General features: G+C 38.4%; 1 protein-coding gene across 1 annotated transcript in view; it reads right to left on the reverse strand.

Moving 5' to 3' along the window:
- Nucleotides 1-593: 593 nt before the first annotated feature.
- IPMK (inositol polyphosphate multikinase) overlaps nucleotides 594-18,399 on the reverse strand; it is a 41,551-nt gene continuing 23,745 nt past the window's right edge. Inside the window, exons 4-6 of the mRNA XM_009275104.2 lie at nucleotides 16,363-16,535; nucleotides 7,436-7,517; nucleotides 594-6,408 (exon numbers count right to left, since the gene is read on the reverse strand). Of these exons, the coding sequence (XP_009273379.1) occupies nucleotides 5,774-6,408; nucleotides 7,436-7,517; nucleotides 16,363-16,535 (890 nt within the window). The 3' untranslated portion in view covers nucleotides 594-5,773. The remainder of the gene's footprint in view (nucleotides 6,409-7,435; nucleotides 7,518-16,362; nucleotides 16,536-18,399) is intronic.

Genomic DNA, 18,399 nt, shown 5'->3' on the forward strand with positions numbered 1-18,399 from the left:
CAACACCTGAACTGTTCCGAATTTATGAAAAATCCTTTTTTTTTTTTTTTTTTTTTTTTTTTTTTTTTTTTTTTTTTTTTTTTTTTTTTTTTTTTTTTTTTTTTTTTTTTTTTTTTTTTTTTTCCCCTTCTGTGTCTCAATTAGGGGGATGGCTTTGCTTTCCCAATCCTCCTTCCACTCAGAGAAGCACTTCCTAGCAGGGAAGAAGGTTTTAGGAAAAAGACTGGTGGACTGCTACGGAAATCGAATACAACACTGACCAACAATTCACATGCAACACAGCCAAGCATGGACTTTTGTTCAAAAAACAAGTTCTGGTTTGGGTATTTTTTGTGTGTGGATTTTGATTTTTTTTTTTTTCCATTTTATAGAGGTGACTCTTGTATACTAAGGCAGGTATTCCCAACAAACAATGGCAATGGGTGCCATGACAAAAATATGGTGGTAATGCAAAACTAGTAAATCCAAGGTAAATGCACATTATAGAGCGCATAGAAAAGAGGAGAAAGACAGAGGGATTAATCAGTGCAGGTATAGTCAAGAAATATTTTTCTCAGCGATCTTCCTGTATTAAAAAGAAACCAATTATACTTGCAAGTCACTTGCAGAAAATTTTAATAATTTGCCAAATAGACAGCTATTAGAATTATCCTAAATATAACTTATAATTAAGTTACAAAAGTTGGTAGATAACATAATACAATGTTCTATAAAATAAACACAGGTAATACTAACAATACCCCCTGCAGTCCAATAATGGCAAAAAACAGCAAATGAAATTACAAACACATACAAATTAAAAGAAATTGAGTGACGGCTTTAGACACTTGAATCAAAGAAACTGAGACCAGACTAGACTAGATACATTCATCCATCAAGCATAATTAGACTTTTAGATTTTAAAAACAATTAACAACACAACATCAGGTACAATTTCACATGCTTTCATTTATCTTCCAGTACAGTTCCCAGAGTATTAAAGTGCCTTTGTGCACTCTAGTTTCATTTATAGTCAGGTGCAACACACATCATATTTGAAAGTTACTTCATAGGTCTCTTTTTTTAAAAAAATAAAATAGCTGTTTGAACCAATGTATGTGACTCAAACTAAGGTGGTTTTAGAGTACCTTTGTTTTGACTATTTGCTGCCAAATGTCATATAACAAACAAATTAAACTCCAAATACAGGGGGCCCATCTCCACTAAACAAGACTATAGTAAAAGATGCTACTTGAAGTGTGTTTTTTGCTGTACAATCCTTAGCTTTTCTCATTTTCTTCCCCTTCAAGCACTGCTCAGTTACATTTGTCCTTTGGATGACAACCTTCTCTGCAGCTGTCATTTATAGATTGCTGTGAACCTGGAAAACGGGCAGTATTTGGCCTGTGGCTATGGAGAGGAAAGTACCTCACAGGTAACATCCTACAATGGTCTGTTGTAACTCGATGAATATGCATGGCATATTCTCCCTGCGAGATACTTGAAGACTTGCAGCCTTTGGATCTTATCTGTAGCCATTACCTGCACTGCAGAACTGACCAGATGTCCTACTCAGGGCTCCTTATGAACTTTCACTGCTTCCCGCTACACTACCTTCTTAAACCCAAACCTCAATATTAATTGCAGTAAGAAAAGGAAAACTTCATACAGTTTGGCCGTCACTCACCTTGCCCCCAAAATGTTCTCTTCAACACACAGATAAAGAAGTTTCATAAAACCTACAATCCAGTCTCCCATCAAAGCATGCTCTCCACTAACGTTCCACTCCTACTCTTTCATGGGAAAGACTGCAAAAGGGAAATTGCATTTCCCACAGTATTTGAGGCATTTTGATGGTGGTTTTCAATACCTGCACTTTAAGAGCAGTTATGGGGCGTAAGTTTTATAGGAAATAAAAATTTCACTTTAAATCATTCCATGATGATGCTACAGAAGGTTATCAGTGGCAAGGGCCGAAGAAGGCACTCAGGAGGAAACTTACTTGGAGAAAAAAAAAAAAGAACAATTAGGAGGCAGGATGAACAACTAAGCATAACTTTAAACAGCAGATGTGGATGCGAGTCTCTATCCTTCCCCTGTCTTCCTATACTTGATAGTACTTCACATCATGAAGTGAGAAAACAATTACGACGATTTTAAGTTCGGGCTGTAAACACCCCCGCCTGACATGGCCAGCACAGGTGATGCCTTCCCTTTGCCGCTGCTGCTGTTACAGGTGAAAAGGCCCATTTCAAATACTGCGTAATCCAGACTCTCATCAGCAGGAGCTCTCCACAGGTAAGGAAGTTTTACTGGGGCTCTAGATGTATATAACACACTAACATTACTTAAAATACCATGTGCATATAAGTATTTCAAGAACGTATGCACTCTGTTAATCAAACTAAAGGGAATTAGTGATTTCCTAATCTACCGAGTACTTTAAAAGTTCTCCATGAAACTGTAGGGTTATGGACAAGAACGGTGTGACTATGCATTACAGCAGAAAAAAAAATGGAAGACAGTACAAGTTTCATGTGAATCAAAACTATACGTAAAGTCTCCAGTTTAGTTCATAAAATGATTTGATTAAAATATTTTAAATATCTCATAATGGTATAATAATTGCCAATGTAATTTATGCAACAAATTCCACCCATATCCAAAAATACCATCTATGTAAATGCTTTTTTATAAAACTTTATACAATTCAAACTCTCATTAGGTAAGCCTATACACAATTCTTACAATCACCTAGGTAGAAAGTCTTCAGAAAAGTATATTCTCAAAGAGTCCATGAACAACAACGCTTCCATGAGTCTTCCCTTTTGACAATCGATTCTGCTAAATCAAACTCTTATTGCTTAAAATCAAAACAGACGGGTTTCATCAACAACAACAGCACTCAATATACCACACCAGTCTGGGGAAGGGACCTGCTTTCAGTTTTATGGGACAGAAATATCTATAAGCCTTGTTACCATTTCCGTAAAGATTTCCACGTAACTGTCACTTGTCCTGTACGCTTCGTACAGAGAACAAAAGAGGCATCACTGGGAGGGAGGGAGATCGGTGGCAATGCATACATTTAGTGACCAGTGTCTCCCTCTTCATTTTCTAATTAATTCTGTAATCTGTTTTATGATTTCTGCAAATACATCTCCAACTATAACTGAAAACAATCTGATCAGATACAAGACACTACAAACACCAAATCTAAAATGTGCAAGAACAATGTGAATATAATGCCTTTGCAGGCCTAAATTCACAGCTGGTACTATGCCAAAACACCTCTACAGCAAGCTTTATTTACACAACTTCCAATTAAAAATACTGTTATCTCTCAAGGTACATTTTAAATTAACAGAAATACATCCATAATAACTACTGGTAAAAAACCATGATAAAATTATTTTATTTTTTTTTATTCAAAATATTCTGACAGTTTAACAATATTCCAGATGCATTACAAACACTGCCATAGTCAACACAACAATCAATACTTAAAGAGCACTCAAACACTGAAGACGTATATCTTAAAGCAGAGACAGGAGAACGCGCTTATACTCAGAGCATACAGATAATTTTCCAATAATTGACTTCTTTGAGGCAGATGTCTGATTTCTCCGGCACAAAATGGATTAAAACCCAGAAGAGATGAATTACAGAGGACAAAAATTCAGATTATGAATGTTTCCCTCCGTATTTTCTATAAAACATGGTGAATTTATCATACAAGGCCACTACCAGCCTAGACTACTCTAGTGTTGACTATTTATAGGATAGAACAACAAAATCATAACAGAGAAACCAGCATCAAAGCAAACAAAACCATAAACTCTTCCTGGAATATGGCTTAAATTAGTTCACAGAGAGTTGGGAATATATTAACTATATGATGCAATGGAAATACCAGGTAGAAGAAAAATACTTCCTGATATTTTCCCCTTGGCCTTCACCATAATTTGCATAAAATTTTCAACAAAATGATACTGCCCCTCCTACAAGTGTCTTTTCCCATGCTTCAAAAAACATTATGTTTCTAACAGATTGGTTTCATTCTTGAATGTGTTGGCCAATATTAGCTCTAAAGTTTAAACAATGTAGTTCTACACATAATACCCTGTTTCTTCCAATTAACCCAGCTTCGAAAAGAGCTAAAATTTCAGCTTTATTTAAAACAGCATATTTGTTTGAAAAAGTATTTATCTCTTTTTGATATAGAAAACACATGTCAAATCAAGAACTTGCAAAGATGTGTACACAAATGAGTGCATAGTGCAGAACATCATACAGAGAGAGCAGCAAGGCCACAGTGTCACATTAAGTCCATATGTAAAAGATGTGTATTTCCAATGACCAAATCCATTCTAAAAAGGTTTTACTGCTGGGACTTGCTTAAAGCATTAAAATCTTGCTCTAAGGATGGCAAGACTCCTCCGTCCCGACTTTTTGTATAGCTGACTATATATGCATGGTAGGACAGCCACATACACAGCACACAGAAGAGACACACCAAAAATGCTTTGGATACATCATCCTGATCTCAAATACTCCATATGAAAGCTTTAATTTTTCCTGTGTTAAAGAAGGAATTGGGACAACTTTCAAATTACACAGCTTGCCTGTGTGTCATTAAAAAAAAAAAAAAGCCGGCTTTAGCCCATGGTGAGAGAGCCAAACTCCATTGCGACAAACGGAGGTACGTCTGGTTGCTCCAGGGCTGAACTGGATCTTCGCAGTAAAGGGTCCTTCACCTCTATTGCTCGTCGTTTCCAGTCGGTGCTCCCCAGCAGTGGAAATGTGAAACGCTTGTTGCAAAAATACAAGCGGCAAACAGCTAGAGGAAATCTCTGTATGCTTACACAAAATGCTTTGTTTCCCCATTCAATTAGTTTGCTTTTAAAAGCAATGTTTTTGGAGAAGGGCCATGAGAACAAAGGAGTGAGGCATTTCCCTTAGTCACAACATCAGACACTCCATTAACAGACTAACTTAATCTCCTAAACCAAATTAGTTCCTGGAACATCTCGCATTTGCATTCTTTTACTCTTCCTTAGGAACAAACAGTTTCTCTAGCAGTTGTGCAGTTTAAGCCTGTTACAACATTTTACTCCAGCATTTTCTTAGCACCTCAACACAAATTACGTTGTAGCTTGTCTGTGGTGAACATCGGCTACGGACAACCACTAAGAGGGGAAGTGCCCACACCAGTGTTGAAATAACAGCAATATCGTGCCATGACATTGAAAAGCACTTTTTGATACACTGGCTTCCAGGTTCGACTACTGACTCAAAACGGGATTTCTCTCAAAGTAGGGTTAACTCCAGTTATTTAAATACGGTAAACACAAGAGGGCAGTACTGAGGACATCAATCCTGCACTTCATAGTTTTCAGTCCTTTTTCTAAAAACCTGTTAACGGAGATACGGCTCAGTGTCAAGGCTAAGTGGGCAAATGTTATCTAGGCTAAAGTCATTACAGGAACTAACGTAACCCTCGCTTATTGTACAGTTGTACTTCTTGGATTTAAGCCAACCACATATATTTCATCCTACTAATTTACCTATCCTGTGTAATCTCAAGTATCTTCATCCTTTCACACTCCCTAATTAACTATCAATTATTTTCCTGAGTGAGATTATAAAAAGTTAAACCCTTCTACCAAAAGTACAAAGACAAATAAAATATAGAACAATACAAACCCAGTTATACAGCATTACAAGTGCAGAAATTCTTCATGTTGTTGCTCTTCTTTATCATTGGCCCCCAGTAAAAACCATAGCAAAGAATTTAGTTATCCAAAATATTTTGAAGTACTGTGATTAAATTCTTCAGACCATAAATGTAGCCCTCATCCTTTGTGTTGCTGGGAAACACATGAGCAAAATCTATCATTCGGACTTCTACGTTTGCGCTTTCCTTGATCTCTGCTGGCATGTGACAGAAAACTTTTTCCAGTTGGGGTATAACGTTTCCATTCAGATGCTCCTGTGTAATGCAAGTGCTGCTTTTCCACACGTTGTCTTGCTCCAAGTTTTCAACTTTTAGTGAGAGTTGACTGTGATGCCTCTTAGAGTATGCCTTTTTGTGAAGTGCATAAAATTTGGACAAGCCTTTACTTACAGAGGCCTCAATTTTTCCATTCTCTGTAGAATTTATTACATGAATATTATTATTATACTCCAGTATGTCTCCACCTGATAACAGTCCTTTGGGCACTCCTCTCTTCTCTGCCAGGGTGACATCACTCAACCTCACAGTTGTTGCCTGACATGAACCTTCATAAACAAACAGTAATGAGCTTGCATAAAAGTTGAGTTGCGCCTGGCCCTCAAACCACTCCAAAATTTTTTCAATCTTCTGAATGCTGGCAGCTATTGCATCTTTTCTCAAGCAGTACCCATTGTGGAAAAACTTTGATATGCCTGCAAGAAATAGACACATTTTGGGATTATTTTCACCTCTAAAAAGAAATCAAATATTTTTCATTTCTTTCAGGATGAGAACAGTTCTTGATTTGAAGAAACGGACAGCATTTACGCAGTTTCCTTTCAGGCAATTATTAACTAAATCAGAAGTGAACCGAGGAACTCAGATACCTTCAGTCACCTCACCTGTATAAGGCCGGCTGTAAAATACTACAGATTGGGCTTGGATTGTAAATAAAATTAACTAATCAATGTATCAATCAAACAGTAGATGAACGTGATTCCTGCTCCCCATGTCATTTTAGCAAGCATCTGGACAGTTTTGGGCAGGGACCCATTAAATTCTCCAGGGATAAAGAAGCTCAAGCAGCTCTTCATCATGAGTGACAGAGCTGACAAGTTAGTGCCAGCTCTGGAGAGGGGTGTGTTTGTGCATGTGTCCTCCTGTTTCTCGGTGGGGGACAGATGAACAGACATCTATTAATAGCTAGTTTGAAATAGTTATCACCACCAGACAGATGTACGATGGTAGCATTTTTATTTATTGTTAATGTAGAGCAACATACGGATTGACTTCAACCGAGAAGGTCACTAACTGAAAGATGCATTTACAGTAGCTTTCTAATACAGAAGACAGGATATAGTCACAGAAGACAACTAGAGATAAAAATTACATATATTCTAAAAACATTTAATACTTCTAAAAGTTTTCTATTTCGTTAGCATCTCAAAGCTGCAAAGAAATTGAATTCTACCACTATCACCCCCTTATTAGTAGTAAAAGGCACGCGATGAGGAAATTCCTATAGACTGCACCGCTGTTAAAGCCAACTGCAAACTTAATTTAGGATCGACAGGTAGTTCAAATGATACGGGAAACTGCTAAAGATCCATCTGGCAAGAGGAGAAAAAGGGACTTTTAAAATGGGAACACACAGACTACTTTTTCCATACAGTTCTATAAGTAAGTGAATAAATGAAAAATATCCAAGAGCACCAAATTCTGACACACGAATTCCCTTACCGTCCTTTACCGTTTCCTTTGTCAAGCTCCTTCCATAGTGCTGGTTTTGCGTCTCATAGCTGTCAGAAGAGACATGGTAAACCTGCAAGAAACAAGGAGGTAACTGTACTTATTCCGAACAACAATATTTCTGCAGAGCTATGAGACACCTTACAGACAGGCTACAAAATCTTTGGTACCATTTACCGCTCGCACAGCTTTAAGTTACTTGCAGAGGTCAGCACTGCCCTCTAGTGCTCTGATCTGCAAAATCCTCCCCCTTCACATCTTGGGGTCTAAGCTACAGCTTTCCTGCATCAGAAAGACATCGTTATGTTGGCAAAAAGCAACATGTCCATTACGGGAAAACATTGTATGCGGCACCTGCCTTGCAAATCAACGCTAAGACTTGAAACTGTCATACTCCTACCCATGTTACTACGAATATTAAGTCAGCAAGACATAACAAGCTCAAAAATTCAATGCAATTATTTTGCAGTTCTTAAAACTATAAAAATATTAAGCACAGCAGCAAAACAGTAAGAAATACTATGATGTCACCAGGAAGGCCCAGCTCCATGAGACCCATCTGAAACTGTAATTGTTGGCACAAATGAAGTTATACTAAATAAGTGACAGCAGTCGAGTGAAAGCTCGGTTCCAGCACTGATAGTGATACATCAGCTCTCGCCTGAAAGGGAGGCAACTCATACGGGTACAGCTTTGTCCATATCAGGAATTGTACAAGCTTAACAACTTAATTCAAAAGTGTTTTACATAGAGACACATTTTCTCTCTAACTGAAATAATTTCCATAGTAGAAACGTGCCAGCCAGCCGGGCCCAAGTATAATTTGTTTATGAGAGTGTAGACAACTCTTATTTGCAGAGATAATGGTGTTACCAAGCAGGCAGTTGTCTCTGGCAGAAACTTTGGGCTTGGCACTTGTTCAGACCACCCAACCCTGCGGCACCCATCCTGGCTGCAGCGCTCTGCCCTCCCTTCACCCGCCATAAAAAGAGGATCCCACAGAAAGCAAGTCAGGGTGCACCGGTGAGGCACCTGCCCCTGATCCCTCCTTTGGGGTCTTTTTCTTGCTGTAGCCCACAGAGGAAGTCCAGGACAGTGAAACATCAGCGCATAAAAAGGAGTGGTACCTGAGCAATAGTTTTAAAAAAAAAAAAAAAAAAAAAAAAAAAAAAAATGAATTGTTTCCACTTCCACTGCAGTCCCCCACCCCAAAACCTGTCTCTCCCATCCAAACCATGACGAGCACAATATGAAAACACAGGTCCATAACTCCTGCTTCGCAAAGTAGTTGGGAAGCAAAGCCAAATAGCTCTTATTTTGACAAAAAGAAGTAATTAAACTCAGGGTTTCCAAGGAACTTAAATCATAGGGTGTGGAAATGGATTTAAGTCATCAACCATGAATTGAAGGGGCAGTAAATAATTCTGGTTATACTAAAGAAATAACAGTTGTAAGCCTGAACGTTTAAACTCAGTTGGTAGCAGAGACACTTCCCACTGTTATGACTCCTATTTCCACTGTTATAATAGTTATAGAAACTGGGGCCCTGATATCTACAAATTGCAGAAGAGCATAGCAGAGGTGAGTTATTGTAAAACAGCATCTGACAAATGTGATTTTGGTTTCACGAAAACAATCATTTTTCACCACTTTTTTTTTTCCAAAACACATAAAAGAGGTACAGCATACAACGTATGAACCCAAAGATTACTTATGTAAGTAATTCAGGTACCAAAGTTACTTTCAAAAACACAAAAAGTTTCAAAAATGTTTTAAATTTAAAGAGCCACAAGCCAAAGGTAATTAAATAAAGCAAGAATATAAAAAAACCCCATATTACTTAGGAAGAAGATCAAGAGTCTGATGACTACATCTAAGTTTTCACGAGCTGTGTCTTCATTTTAAGAATATTAGATGTTCTTGTTTAGTTGGTCTAGGGGCAGCTCCCTCCATACACGAGCACCACAGCACACGCCTGAACGAATAATCTTGTTTACCAGAACCTCATCTCTTCCCCGTAGGAGCTAACAGTTTTTGTGACATGGGCACTTGCTCAAAAATGCTGATTAAGATCTGCAAGCTCATTTTGTTTTCCAAAGAAACGCTGGAGCAGCACATAAGCCCGCGGTGCTTCTGAGCTGGGTTTCCTGTGAAGCCACCCTACCTCTTCTCATAATTTGCACAAAACCATTCCCCCCAAATGGCTTTCTATATAGTTTAAAAATACCCAGGCAGATGTGCATGTTTTGCATTAACAGTGCATTTTTAACTATACAAAATGGTTGATGACAAACTACCAAGTCCCACACACATACCAACAGTGTAATGTATATACTTAACTATCTTGTGAACAAGCAAAGACTCAGAACACCCTTGGGTGTACCAATGGGCTTGGCTGCAGACAATAGCATTAAAGGGTGACATATATAGGCAATCATGAAAGTATTCTCCATGTTAGTCAAAGAGCTGTCTCCTAATACTGCTTCAAGCCTTTTCTCAACTGCAAGGAAGTGACTATTTGAAACATTCCTGGAAAACCCCAACCACAAATACATTAAGCCCCATACTGAAAGCAGAGGAACAGAAAACCAAGTTCAAACAGAAATAATCTTTCCCCGGTTCTTGCTTCACCCTCACCTTCCCCCCCGAAACACAGGGATGGCTGTGCTGCAGTAGCAGAAGACTAAAGTCAACTTCCTAGTCTACAGACCTCTTGCTTCACTGTGCTTTTGTTCATGCTGTCACTGCTACTAATCTACTGCTAACCCTTCCCAAAAGGGTATTTGCCTTTGAACCAACCTTTTTCTGTATCCCTGTTGTTGCAGCTGTCTGTACTAGCCCATTTCTGTCAAAATGATGACAAGTCAAATAAGTCAAATCCATAACCTTAACAGTGGCCAAGAAATTATTAGACAGGAAAATCTCATTTCTTGTCCACCTGTCGCAGCTCGTTACGTGTTTGCCCTGTATTCACAAGGAGTTTCACTGTATAGTGCAAGACAAAGAAAACTTCTTATATGATCTGCAAAACATTGCCTTCAAGAAAACTGCTTCATCAGTGATTTTTATACACGCTTACTACACGAGATCAGAGTCGTTTTGGCTGACAATGCGGAGGCTCCTCCTTGTGCCTACAAGCAGCTCTCATTCGGTGAGGTTTCTGCATAAACACAACTGGAATCTGGCACGCTAACAGGTTCAGTTTTTTAATTAGTAGTGGTAGGGACTCTCTATGGGCAGCATGTCAAAAAATCCAGATGATTAACTGTTGAGGGAAATTATCTTCAGACTTTCTCAACCTGCACTTAGCTCTTCTCCACGAGGTGTTAAAGTTATTGCTGCTTGCATATGCACACATATTTTTGTACCCTTTTTTCAATTACAGTTAGTTCATCTGATGTTCTTGAACTGAAGGAAACCTTCAGCTAGAATAAAAAGTTGGTCCAGTGTGGTCTTTAAAAAAGCACAACCCTTACAAGATCTCAACAGTGAGATACATCGTTTGGAAACCCTGCAACTGCAGCTTTAGGACATTAAGCTGAAGACTTGACTGAGGAAAACAAATATCAAATGTTATGTAAAGTTATTTACGGTAATTCAGTACCGACTTCCATGGTGAGGCAGAAAAAAACCACACTGTTCAAATACTTATCTGCGGCAACTCCCTAACTTCCAGAAAGTATAATTTAAATACATATCAATTAAGACTAGCCTGTTTGGTGGAGATACTGCTAGCACAAATAAACTCTATTAAATAACTTGCAGAGCTCTTTCACATCTGCAAAAAATATTAATCAATCCATATCACTGAAACTGGGGAAAAAAAATATTTTGAGCATGCTCATACAGTACTACAGAGGGGTACCTGCAGAGCGAAGGCTAACTCGACTGCACGCATGATATGGACTCGTGCACCGCTGACACTCCCATGTGCTAGCTGGTGCCTGGGAAGCAGTTTCCCACGGAGCTCCCGGTGCCCGTCCCTGCTCCCCAGCGTGCCCCACGAGGGCAGCCTGGGACCTGCTCTTCTAAGCAAGGACACAGAGATTAGAGATACACGCTCTGATGCCGAGACATCCAGACTTCAAAGGGCAAAGGGCTGAGCTGTCCACCCTTCGTATTTTTTCCATAAATATACTTAACAGTCACCCCTATTTTACACTCATACACGTAAGAGTGAGCGAGTGTTTAAATATTACACAGTGTTTTCTGTTTACAGCAAGGCACCTCTGTGCTCCTAACCGGCATCTGAAGGTCAGTACCCAGCCTGCTGCCAAAACTGGAGCCAAGTCAAAAGTGGGGGTAAGCAGCACCCCAGCTAACCCAAGGACATCCAACATCAGCATCAGTCCACCACCTTTGCAGGGGGCAACTCCAGCGCCAGGTGGAGACCCACACCTGCAAATGGGTACCTTTTGCCTGGACCTCACGATTGTCCCTATGTCAATATAGAGGTTTCCTTCACATCTAAAGAACCCGGGTTTCTCTGCAGTCCTGTGATCTCTCAGGGACTGATCCTGCCACAGTGGAAGACTTAAACACTGAGTTTTAACATGCCTTATTTTTTCTTTTTCCAAAAGAAAGTAAAACAGGGATTTGAAGAAAAAATAACAGAGGGAGAAATTTTAAAAAATACATTCTCTTATTTGATACTACAGTGTTATAGCATTACTATAAAGCAATTACTGCTGCGGAGAGCATGCCCATTTATCTAAATCCATTTATCTACCCCCCCCCCTTTTTAAAAAAAATAAAACCAAAACCCTTATGTTGTTGCTAGACCACAAGTGATGAAAGTACACACATCCCTGCTTGCTGCTGGCTTGAAAATTCAGCACAGGAGGAATGCATCCCTGCTCCCCTGTTTCTAAGACTATACTTATATATTATTTCATCTGTTTTGCTTCTTTGTTCTTCTGGTATTTGACAGAGTGCTTTATATGAATAAGTATACCACCAAATGCTCTGACAATCAATATAAAGTTTTAGTGAGTTCCTTACATAAATAAGTTGTAGAATGAAATTATGTTGAAACTAATTCAGTGAAAAAGCAGACCAATAATCTCCTAAATAAAAGACAACGACACTGCAGTTAAGCTATTTTTAAAATGGTTCATGATTTAAAACATAAATTTGGACTCCCAGAACTTCCATGGAACACCTCATTAGAACAAATGTCTTTTGCCTCCTTTTTATATACTGGGGAGGAGGGGAGGCCATCTCTCATCTCATTCATCATCAGCTTTTTCCTAACATACAAGAAATCTTATCAGCCATAAGGATACAAGTGGACCAGCTGTCATATACATGACGAGTCTTTCACATAAGGAAAAACTGTTGGAAAAAAATGCCAGGGTACAGGTACCCATCTGCTAGAACTCGCCCAAGAGGATAACAGATCAATCTCCTGAACTCTACCAATTAAGTACTTCTGAAACATACCCTTCAATCCACTAGCAGATACCAGACTCCGAGGAATTGCTGCATTTAGTTCCGCAGCATGAATTCGGCACCATCAGACTGAGAAACAGATGAGCCCAACTCAACTGCAAGAACCAGGGAGTGGAAGTGGAAAGAGAGAAAAGCAGAGGAGGCAGAGGTGCACAGAGGTAACAAAGCCAGCACAGAGAAACCAGCCAGAGCCTTGGTTTACTGCTCATTTCAACCACTGCAGACATCCACTTCCAGACTTTTTGAGGGACTTGCTTGTTTGGAGGGTTTTTTGTTTCAGAGCTTTTGGTTGGTTTCTTTGGTTTGCTATGGGTTTGGTGTTGTTTCGGTTTGTTTGGGGTTTTTTTTGTTTTTTTTTTTTTTTTTGTAGTTTCATGGCAGGTTTTTTTAGGTTTTGTTTTGTTTTGTCTTCCTGTTTTCTTAAACATCAAAGCTTGAATTAGACTTATAAATGTAAAAAACCCAGTTCTGGTCATTTTTTACTGTGGAAGAATATGAACACTAGATGCAGGATTTAAAAGCTTTATTATTCCTCCCTTCCTAAGTCTTGTTATTAACACATCAGAGCTTATGAAAATTACCATGATACTAGAAAGGGTTCATAAAGAACTCATAAAATGGACACAGCTACAGTCAGTTTTAAAATATCTTGCAGGAACATGTGCTGTAGATTAGGAAATTCACTTGTAAAAACAGCTTTGATGAGCTATCTGCATTACTGCATGCAATAGTTAGTAGGCACAAACAATAAAAGTAAATGATGGATTATACTGGTGAAGTTACGTAATCACCAGTTTGTGCTTTAAAAACATGCTTCAGAAATATTATGGACTACGTGATATTGCAACCAAGATGTTCTGGAAGAAAAAGAAAACCTGCAGAAATTGGGAATTGTGGATTCTGAATGGATTGCAAATCTGAAATAAGATCACAACCCACTCATTCTGCTTGTATACAACAGCATACAAAATACTCTATTTTTAATACTGCATGCACTGCAAAGATATTTCTTATATATTTATGTCTACTACTGAAACCATATTGCAACTTGTATTTTTGCTATTAGAACCGCACCTTAGTTTTCCAACTTACATTTAAACTCTCACTACTTTTGTAACAAATCTATGTCCTCATCTGTTAAAGAAAGGAACCTCTCCACTAAATATGAAATTGGTTTTTCAACCAATGTTATCGAAATGCCTGTGTTTTCTAAATGTGTTTCCATGTATTTATTCTGTCTATTCAGTGCATTAAGATGAATATAGTTTAGCACATGCCAAATGCCAGAACTATGTACATAAATCAAAGCTCTGCCAGACAGGAGACTCACTTCTTTTAAGGACAAACCATACACATTTTATATATAAACAGATGACCACTTATTTACCAGTGCATTAAAAAAAAAAGCTGTATCAGTGGCTTTTGGGGTAAAAACCCACCACAAATAACTTTTGGGGTAAAAACCCACCACCTATAACACATTTTTGCTTGTTATCTCTTCATGACAGCTTATATGATGTGTGCTTTAAAAAACATAGATAACTGCATTTTCTATTTTTCCTGGCCCTCTCTTCCTTGCTCTTCTAAAATAGAAACTTAATAAGCAAGCCCACCTCCATGTTAAAAATAACATTGAACGGAGAGATTAAAAACAAACCCCTCTACTTTCTGAATCGTGTTATACCATCTTTTGTCCTGCAAACACTAGCAACCTTTACCCAGCACGTTAGCTGTTACAGGCAGTAAATGCCCGCACAGGGGAGTGTTTTACATTATAGCCAGAATCTTGCAAAAATAAAGCAAGCAGACAGGCAGAGAGCACCCCATAATCAAGAGGCAGCAAGCTGAGCAGAGAAAATGCCTTGTGAATTTAGACTTTGCTAAGTGTTGCGTGAGGGGAGGAGGAACCTTTTGAATTCTTTTTGGAAAATAACTTCCAACATACCAAAGGCACAAAACAAATCTCATCTAGTTAAACACCGGATGGGAAACTGCAATGCTTGGGGGGAACCATCATTATACATACAGTTTGAATTAGGGAATCAAAAGAATTTCTACAACAGGATAAAGATACCAATAAATGACAGTGTTAGAAACAATAGTCACAAACAAAAATACCATGGAAGCAAGCATTCATTCCTTTTGCACTGTCATGAAACAAAGGATGTGAAGTACATTGTTTTACACATGAGGTAAGAAAGGTTACGTAACCACATAAACCAAATCCAAAGCTATAATCTCCAGCCTTCCTTCTCGATCTAAACTGTTTGACTGGTTTTTGACTCGACTCCCACGTTCCTTCTCATAGGCTTACCTAATTACTACTCATGACCACTATAATTTATAGCTGTAAAAGCTTATCTCAAGACAGAGTTAAGGCTGAGCGCCCAGGCAATTAAGTACAAAACATTACAGAGATACTAGAATTATTTCAAACAATGGTGCAATCTGTGTGCTGTTGCTATCTAATGGCAAAGGGGAAGCTTATCAAAGTCTTCAGCCATTTATGCTTGTTGATGCAGAGCTTGAGAAGCCCTGGCTTTGGGTATGCGAGAAGGAAAAACAAAAATCTCACATCAAAAAGAAAATTATTCCCACGCCAATCATAGCAGAAAAAAGTACTTTAAATGCATTGCATCAGGAATTCATTACTGACACCAACACATTTATGTTACTGATCCATAAGTGTTCTGTACAGCTTTTCTTTACATTGAAGTTTTAGAGTAGCCAATACACAAATATTGAATCTTCATCTTTCTCCTCACCTAAGTTAAGGAAACATCATAGAGTTAGTACGGACATCTGCAGAGCCTTATCCATCTCAAACGAACCTTCAACTGACAGATGTTCCTCGAGCGCGTAAGCATCAAAGATGTTTTCTTCTGGTGGAAAGCTTTTTTAAACGCAGAACATAAGCAGCTATTTATAGCTATATGCATCACCTCTAAGAGCTAACTTACTCTTCCCTAAATAGGAAAATTACATAAAAATTATTTTTATTTTTAAAAAAATGAAGATGAAAAATTTGGAGAGGATACAGCTCATTATTAAATTATTACAAAGACTGGTTCAGTATGTAAATCTCTGATATAAGCCCGAAAGTCAAAAAAATACTTTGATAATTTGAAATATCTGCTATGCGAGAAGAATTAATTGCAACTACATTCAGTTTTAAATACCTATAGTCTGTCCCAACCCCTTTCTTGTATATGTATACAGCACCCAGGTTGCAAGTAGATTCCCAGAAGGGACACGGCCAAGTTAAAACACTTGTTGTGAACAAGAGCAGTGTTTTGGAACAAATTTCACACAACAGTTGATACCAGTACTACCAATATATTCAGATAACACTTTATTTACGTAAAACTCAAGAGGATTGTCATTTGCTAGAAAAACTAGTCGCTGTATCTGGTGTGGGACAACAGACCAGAGCATAAGCTGAATTTGAAAACAAAACAAGTTCTTACCCTCATGCCAAGTACCAAAAAGCCAATCTCTTCCATCAGCGGGTACTTGCTGACCTGCTGCTGTATCTTCTCAGCTGAAGCATACGGATCATAACTTTTCTGACCTATTTTTACATCCATTATGCAAGGCTTATTAAACTTACGGGTCACATCTTCCAGTTTTAGATACGTATCTGTTAAAAAGACAAAACTTTCATAAACAGCGGGTCAAAGCAAAATAATTATCTAGTTTCTGCTGAGCTTCTGTGGAGGAAGGAGAATAGTTTAAGGCTTAACATCACGTGAGTTCTTTAAGAGTCAAATTTGTCTCTGAACACAGACCAAATCATGGTCATTGATACCCACAAATCCTGTCGGCATTAAATTCTAAATGCCTTATTGTTTAGAAAATTGTATACAATTAAAGTGTGCTAACCTAGCACTCAAATTCAAATTATTGCCCAGATGAAATTCATGAGTAGCTTTTATTAAGCCATTAACATACTTCAAATAGCATTAATAAGCACATACAAATGCAAGTTACTACATGGTTGGTTTTGCAATGGAGATGGTGTTTTCTTTCTCTGTGTGAAAGGGCTAGAATTAAACCGGCAATTTTTCTTTGTGTCATATTAAAAATGAAATTAACATTTTGGAGTCCTACCCTACAGGGGCCAAAATGCATCTCATTTTTCCTTCTTTCTATCCCACTCCCATCTGTACTCATTTCTCATGGCACACCTTTTGGTGAAAACACTCCTCAAATCCTAGGCTGCCTTTCATCCATTTCCAGAAGTCCCTTTGGGAGGGTGGGTGGACCAAAAAACCCCAAGCCCTTGGACTACCTGAACATTTAGAGGAGTATCTAAAAGCTGGTCAAACTGGTTTACGCTTTTCTCCAGTGCAGGTAAGAGACTATTACCAACGTGATCTACAGCACAGATTGTCAGAACACAACAAGAAAACAAACTTCAGTAACTACTTGACTTGCAGACAACTCTGCTTGGAGGAAGCTTGCACGGATCTCCAGCCCTTGCCAAGGCATGACATGCACCAAGACACCACACAGCATTAACACATGTCTCATTCTTTGCATCAGCTTCTGCAAATCCACCTGTTATCAGTCACAAACCTCGCATTAAAGTTTGTCTTTCAAGTACGCCCTATTCCATGAGTGTACTTCTTTGGCTTTAATGCAATCTGAATACACAAAAACATTGTATTATTTCCCATTCCTGCAGCATAATCTAAAATGGGATGGCCAAAGAAAGCAAAAACAGTTCAAGTTTAAAGAGAGAAGGGGGACGAAGTGCCTTGTTTTGATAGCAGTACAGACAGGTAACAAAACCAGTTAGAGTCAAGATAGAGGGAACAAGCTATGTTCCATTTCCACTTAATAAGTAGAAACACTTTCTTAAGGATAAGAAATGAAAGGGACTTTTATTACTTTAATAAGTCCTACTTAGAGCTTCAATTTTTACACCATCATGATCGAATGTCCCAGTTCCCCAAAGCACATACATATCAATCTGAAATAGGTTTGATTTAATCCTTAGATGCCTGCTTTATGTATAAATGGGACTAAGCATATCGTTACTGTAAAGTCATTCTCAGGAAAGCATGTCAAACCAATACACTATTTTAAAAAATGCAGTCTTCTACTAACTCACTTTATCAGCTTACAGTGCTTTTCAGTGTCCTTTGGGCTATGGAATCAATCTAGCTACAGCAAAAAGTTTCATTATAGACTAGCTCACCCATAAACCAGGTTTAACTACAACTACAGGGATATCCAAGCTAAAATAACTCATAGCTAACTTTGAGAAGCCACAGGCAGCAAACATACTTGCTATTTGCTCACTAGATATCCCCTAAGGAGAAGCAGGACAAATACTCTCCCTACCAAGAAGCGTATTCTGTACCACCTGAACTGCAGTTGCCAGTTTTCTATTCCAAGTTTTTATACACAGGTCTAATTCAGTCAGATATTAGCACAGCTCTCACAGGGCTTTGCGGAACCACTACTGAATCCAGGGGAGTCCATATAACCTGTTAGCT

This window comes from Aptenodytes forsteri, unplaced genomic scaffold (genome assembly GCF_000699145.1).
Source record: "Aptenodytes forsteri isolate BGI_AS27 unplaced genomic scaffold, ASM69914v1 Scaffold320, whole genome shotgun sequence".
Lineage (NCBI taxonomy): Eukaryota > Metazoa > Chordata > Aves > Sphenisciformes > Spheniscidae > Aptenodytes > Aptenodytes forsteri.